This window comes from Cryptomeria japonica, chromosome 11 (assembly GCF_030272615.1).
Source record: "Cryptomeria japonica chromosome 11, Sugi_1.0, whole genome shotgun sequence".
Taxonomy (NCBI): Eukaryota; Viridiplantae; Streptophyta; class Pinopsida; order Cupressales; family Cupressaceae; genus Cryptomeria; species Cryptomeria japonica.
The window spans coordinates 616123384-616130108 of NC_081415.1; the positions used below are offsets into that span (position 1 = coordinate 616123384).

General features: G+C 36.2%; 1 protein-coding gene across 2 annotated transcripts; it reads left to right on the forward strand.

Annotated features, from left to right (window-relative positions):
• Window positions 1-2303: 2303 nt before the first annotated feature.
• Window positions 2304-6473, forward strand: LOC131043488 (pentatricopeptide repeat-containing protein At4g02750). Of its 2 annotated transcripts, XM_057976695.2 has the most exons (2): window positions 2304-2517; window positions 2850-6472. In XM_057976695.2, exon 2 carries the CDS (start codon window positions 2901-2903, stop codon window positions 4569-4571), a length of 1671 nt encoding a protein of 556 aa, XP_057832678.2. In that variant the 5' UTR covers window positions 2304-2517; window positions 2850-2900; the 3' UTR covers window positions 4572-6472. The 2 variants fall into 2 exon arrangements, with proteins under 2 accessions (XP_057832678.2, XP_057832677.2); XM_057976694.2 differs by having other exon boundaries at window positions 2304-6473.
• The last annotated feature ends 252 nt before the right edge of the window (window positions 6474-6725 follow it).

Here is a 6725-nt window from a genome sequence, read left to right on the forward strand (position 1 = left end):
GACCAAATGGAAAGCACAACAACAAGAGAAAAATAATATATGACAAGAATAAATTGTATTCCTACCAATAATGCAATACAATATGATCAACCAGATTATTAATGAGTATTACATACGAGACTCCTTGGTCATATAGCCAAAGTGAGAACATAAGAGTGCATAAGATTGTGACATGAAACAAAAAGTGAAAATCTATCACACCACCTAATGTGGAAAAGTGATAGTGTGATAACACCACAAAAGGTGAAAAAGTGCAACCACAAAAGGTGGATACGATAATGTGATAAAGGCACTAAAGATGGAGACACCACATAAAGTGAAAATGGTAACATGATACTTGTCCACCTTAAGTAGAAATGCTCCAACAACTCCTATGTAGTTCCCTATGTAAGCTTAAGTGATGTATAATTAAATTTTTATCCTTAGTTGGCAAGGTTCAAGTTGCTAATAAATTTCTCATTGCTACTCACATGTATTACTCATCTTATTGGGTGCCTTCCAAACGAGGCTATGAAGAATTAAATAAAATAATTAAAATTTATTTGTTCCAAGTGGGATGGTAATGTTGGTTCCGTTTCCTCTTCTTGGTCTCATTGTATTCAACCAAGATCTAAAGGTCGTCTTGGCTTATAGATCCCAAAACTCAAGGGATATGTTTTGTTGCTAAATGGATTATCAAAACTACTAGGGGAGATGAGCCATGAAAATTTTAGTATGTCATTGAACCATGGAGGCTTCAGTTAAGAAGAAGTGACAAGATGTTAATTGGCTAGATAAATTGCTCGTGTCTTGTTTTTTTTAATAGTTAGAACCTCAGTCTATATGTAAAACTTGGAAAAATGTTTGTAATTTTTAATTAAAAGGAATGACTCTTCCTTGCAACATGGCTTCAGTTTTGCTTCACCATCTATTTGGTGGAACAAACTCATCATCTATCATAAGATCAACCACTGACTATTTGCTTTCCAAGACATGTACTTTATTTGGTCAAAGTGGGGTTCAACAATTTAAGGATATTTGGGATTTAATATGTTTGATTGGGCCTCATGGGAGAATATCAAATAAAATTATGGGATGAACAATAAATTTACAATTTCTAATTTTTGTGTAAGAATTAGTCCCTCTTGGTCATTCTATGAAGTTATGTACTCCAAGCGAATGCAACTTTTTCAAGCATTGGCGATGGTTGTTTTCAGATTTCAATTATCTTCCTTTAAGTTGGTGTGTATTCATATCCTTCCTAGCTAGCCCTTTACTCCTTGTATAAATTATAAATGGAAGTGCAAATTTAGATCCAACCTTTGGACTAAAATGAGTTATCAAATTTGAAATTCTAAAGTTGATTTTGATACTCAATTATTGGCTTGGAAAATACTATGTTACAAGCTACATGTTAAGGATAGATTGAAATGTATCATTGCTCAACCAACCAACTACCCATTTTGCCAATGTGCTAAGAGCATGAAATAAATGTTCTCAAATTGCTTATTTGCCAAAAAACAAGTTTGATGTCTTGAGAATTTTTGTTTGCAAATTTTAATCATGATTTGAGTTGGAAAGAAGCCATTTTCAATCTTTGTACTCATAATAATGTGGTTGTTGATTCTATTAGATAACTCAATTTAAAATATAGATGAAAAAATAGACGTGTTGTTGTATCTTCTAACAATTATCATTAAAAATTGGCACTCTAAAGATTTACAATAACACATTCCTTTAGGTCGCTTTTCTATTTAAGCAACTTCAAGTAGTATGCAAGACAAATGCTAAGGTTATGAAGCACTGCTAGCAAATCAAAGAACAAGCTTTGTACTTTCAACATGATAACACATCTAATTAGTATAAAATTGTCATATAGTGCATGCAATTTTCAAATCCTATAGCTAAATGAGAAAAAAATGTTCTTCACTTAGCAATTTCAATGTTTGTTCAAGTTTTGAGTTTAAGACAACAATTTGGTAATAAGAGAGATGATTTGTATGGTAACTTTGCAATCCTTTTCTTCTTATCCCAGACCCATTTTAAATTATAGTGAACTATTGATAGCTTCTTTTATTTTCTCAATGACCCTCTCATTATCTATGATGACTTCAAAATTTTTTCCCTACCCCAAACCCATTTTTAATTATATTAGAGTGTTGATATTTTCTCAATAAACCTTTTGATTGCCTAATTTTATTTAAGTATTCTTACATTAATTCACTATAATTTTTTTTTTTCAAAAATTCTACTTTCGAAAAATCCCACAATAGTAGGGAAGCCTCAAATCTGACAACTTCAAATGAATTCAAATTCTATTTCGAGAGATGGTTGAATTACTTCAAGTTGTTTTTCCAAGAATGTTTGATTCGCATAAAACCTCTACTAAACAAAATTGCTCACAGAACAATGTGGTAGGTGCAAGAAGCTGTGGGAGAATTGTCTGGGAATTATGTATTTCAATGTGGCTTGTAGGGGTACGGTAAGTTATGCCACTCTAAACAATGCAGAATTGGAAGGTACCCACCATTACCACAGGTATGTTTATAATGCAAATTTGCCTGCTTTCCAAATTATCAAATCAGCTTGGCACTCGTAAAATTATAAATATGGCAATAACATTCATAATAAAAACTAATAAAAATAATACAGTGTCGCTGCTGCTAAGTCTTTATTCTAGAATCCAATGCAATACCTTGTCTTCAACAAAAACTCTCAAACTAGACTGTACTGCATTTAGAAATGGAGATGAATTCTTAGTAAGAAAACTCTGCAAGCAAGGACGATTGAAAGAAGCCATGCACATTTTGCTGGCTATGGATGAAAGAGGCTCTAGGGGTTGCTCATCTACTTATGATTATCTTCTGCAGGAGTGCCTTAAAACTAAATCCCTTGCAGATAGTAAATTAGTTCATGCCCACATGATTGAAACACAATTTCAGTGCCAAGACATATCGCTGGAGAATAAGCTTGTGAGCATTTATGCCAAATGGGGCGATCTTGAAGAGGCTCGGAGGGTGTTTGATGGAATGCCCAAGAGAAATGTGGTGTCATGGACTGTCATGATTGCAGCTTATGCGAGGCATGGGTTATGTGACGAGGCCTTGACACTGCTATATCGAATGCAAGGAGGAGAAGGTATTCAACCCAATCAGTTTACTTTTGCCAGTGTTTTGCCGGCATGTCAAAATATTGAAGTGTTGAAGGAGATCCATGGTGAGGTTGTTAGGCTTGGATTTGATTCTAATGTGTTTGTGGGGAACGGGCTTGTGGATATGTACGGGAAGTGTGGTCAAATTGAGGTTGCTCGGCAAATGTTTGACAAAATGCCTCTTCGAGATGTAGTATCGTGGAATGCAATGCTTGCAGGATATGTGCAGAATGGACTTGTTGAAGAGGCAATAAAATTGTTTGGGGTAATGCCTGAGAGGGACGTGTTTTCGTGGAATACAATGATTGCAGGTTATTTACAGGCAGGAGATGTTGAGAAGGCTTATGCACTGTTTGAGGCCATACCCCAACGGAATATTGTTTCATGGAATACTATGATTGCAGGGTATGCACAGAATGGATTCATTGATAAGGCTTTCAGACTCTTTGAAATAATGCCTGAACGGAATGTGAAGACATGGAATTCGTTGATTACGGGATATGCAAACAATGGCCTAATCGAAGAGGCTTTGCAGTTGTTTCAGTCGATGCCCGATTGTAATGTGATCTCGTGGAATGCCATGATTTCAGGATATGCACAGAATGGGCATGGTGAGGAGGCCTTGGAGCTCTTTAGACAGATGCAGCTAGCAGAAGTGAAACCGGACTCGGATACTTTTGTTGTTGTTCTCCCAGCTTGTTGCACTTTTGCATCTCTAGAAGAGGGAAAAGAGGTCCATGGAGTTTTAATTAAAAATGGGTTTGAGATTGATGTCCTTGTAGGAAATACTCTTGTAGGTATGTATGCAAAATGTGGGAGCATAGAGGATGCACACAAGATGTTTGATAAAATGCTTCAACGAGATGCTGTCTCATGGTCTGCAATTATCGTAGGTTGTGCAATGCATGGATGTGCCAAGGAGGCCCTAGAACTATTTGAAAATATGCAATTGTCTGGCATTAATCCAAACCATGTTACCTTTATTGGTGTCTTATCTGCATGCTGCCATTCTGGTCTAGTAGATCATGGATGGCAATGTTTCAATAGTATGAGTCAAATTTATCATATTACTCCTACAATGGAACACTATGGCTGCATGATAGACCTTCTTGGCCGTGCGGGGCGCTTGGATGAGGCACAAATCTTGATTAACAAAATGGCAATCAAACCTGATGCTGATATGTGGGGGTCTTTGCTTAGTGCGTGTAAAATCCATACCAATATCGAGCTAGCTGAATGGGCAGCAAAAGAGCTTTTTGAGTTGGATCCGCAAAATCCCGCAACTTTTGTCATACTATTCAACATCTATGCAGAAGTTGGCAGATGGGTTGACATGGAAAGGGTGCAAAAAATGATGAAAGATAAGAAAGTCAAAAAGAAACCTGGATGTAGTTGGATTGTGGTCGACAAAAAAACACATGCTTTCCTCGTAGGGGGATAGATCAGAGTTGGGAATGCCAAAAACTTGGGAGCGTTAGAGAGATTATGCCCGGGAAGACGCATCAGTGTCTGTCCCCAATATAAGATTTTGACTATTGATGTTTGTGGAGCAAAGAAAAAAAATTCTTCTTCACCACAGCAAAAGCTAGCTGTTGCATTTAGATTTAAAGACAAAACCCCTAGAGCAACTATACAGATAGTGAAGAACTTCAGAGAATGTGGTGACTCCTCTACAATCAAATTGGTTTCCAAATCAGTTGAATTAAAGAATCCAAACAGATGGCAGTTTTTTCCATTAGATTGATATTGTATCCTATTCTTGCATAGATTATTGGTGATACCGAGTGAAAGAAGCTGGAAACTCAGGTTTGCGTTGTCGTAAAACTTCTGTTATCAGTTTAGTGATTAAGTTTATTCTGTAAATGTGACTGGCACTATGGTCAATCGTGGAAGAGCTTGCCTAAATCTTAAATTATTCTCAGGAATACCGAAAGTCCAAAGCATATAGTAGTTGGGTTTTAAAAATTGAAGAAGACAACAAATGCAAAAAGGACAGTTGAAATCAATTATCTATCTAATTCATAATATACATGAGCTTTGTGACAACGCGAGATCAAGGTTTTAGCTTCATTCATCTGGTGTTGTCATTATCCCTTCAGGAACAGTGTACAGTCCGTAAATGTGTATGACTGTTGAATTGCTTCCCTAAAATCATTCCCAAAGTGCCAAATTACAATTAAAGAGTTCCGTGGATGTATTTCAGAACTGGAAAAGAAACAGAACAGCAAAAGGAACGAAGCAAATCCTTGAAATTATTGTAACCGTTGAAAAATCAATGTAAGGTAAAGTTGCATTGAAATGGAGGAGACAATAAGAAGTGTTTAAATGCACCGATTTTAGGCATTGCCCAATCTCATTAGTGCTTTAGGTCTGAAACACACATATGCAGTCATGCAATAGATTATAGGACCAAACATTTATATATGGCTAGGCACTTCTTTGGGCTTTGCTACTGAATTGATATGCAAGGATGAAAGTTTTTAAGGTCTGGTGCAAAACACCTTTAACAGTATTCCTTCAAATTTCTCAACTTTAACATATGTCAGTCTATAGGAATCATGTAGAATCTTCATCACCCTATTTCCCAGTGTTTTGTTAAAGCAGGGCATTCAGTTTAGTGGTGGTTGAGCAGTGGGGATAGCCAATTTGGTATAGGAACATGCAATTCTAGCATGCAGTCGACTGATTGGTGGTATGGGTGTTATCCTATTAGACAAGACCTGTAGTGACTGGCATCCGTATCCCGAACTGCCTACACTTGTTGCCCGCATTCAAATTACTCCCTCATTCATTTGCACAGAAGGTGAATTGGAATCACGGGAACTATTTTAAAGATGGAAACAAATATGACCAGCATTTAGCATACAGATATTTATATCTGGGACAAGTTTAATTGACATATAACATCGATGTAACATAGAAGAGATTTGGACTAAGAGAGGCAATGCATACTTTTGGAAAATGATACCAACATCAATGTATATGCCTATGGAAAAAACTGATACAAAGCAGTTTTTGTTGTTCTCATATAATTATTCTCTTCTAATTTCAATGTATTGGGCTTACTTCAGTTTGGAGGAATTTTAAAGTTATCTGTTGATCTCTTATGCATCCACAGAAGAGACGTTTCTCTTCAATAATTCTTGAGGAAATTGGTTTCGTCCTTGTTGATGCTGCTTATTACACAAGTTGTTCTACCAAGGCAAGTTTTGTACATCCAAATTGTTATAAGTGGGCATCCAGTATTTTGGCATTGATATGTTGATCATAGCATAGGCTTTCAAATCCGCAGAAGTATTCCACTCCCCGAAGTCATAAATAACCCCGAGTACTCACCATCGGCCTCATATGCTGTGCCATTACCTAATTTTTCCCCAAGTTTGTCAAGAAGTAGTTCGAAATTATTTTATTTAGATCTTTCCTTTTATTGTCTCATATTTTAGATTGGAAGAAAAATTGAAGCGTGAGAAGATTTGAGAATTTTAGTTCAGGGTTAGGGCTAGGGCTTTCTAATTCTTCAATTCAATTTGAAACGATTAATCTTTAATTAAAATTTTTAAAAATTTTAAACACTGATGAGGGTTTTTCTTTTTAA

What these genes read in the sequence shown, in the direction of transcription:
- LOC131043488 (XM_057976694.2), top strand. Translation starts at nt 2,484, where the DNA reads ATGCAGAATTGGAAGGTACCCACCATTACCACAGGTATGTTTATAATG.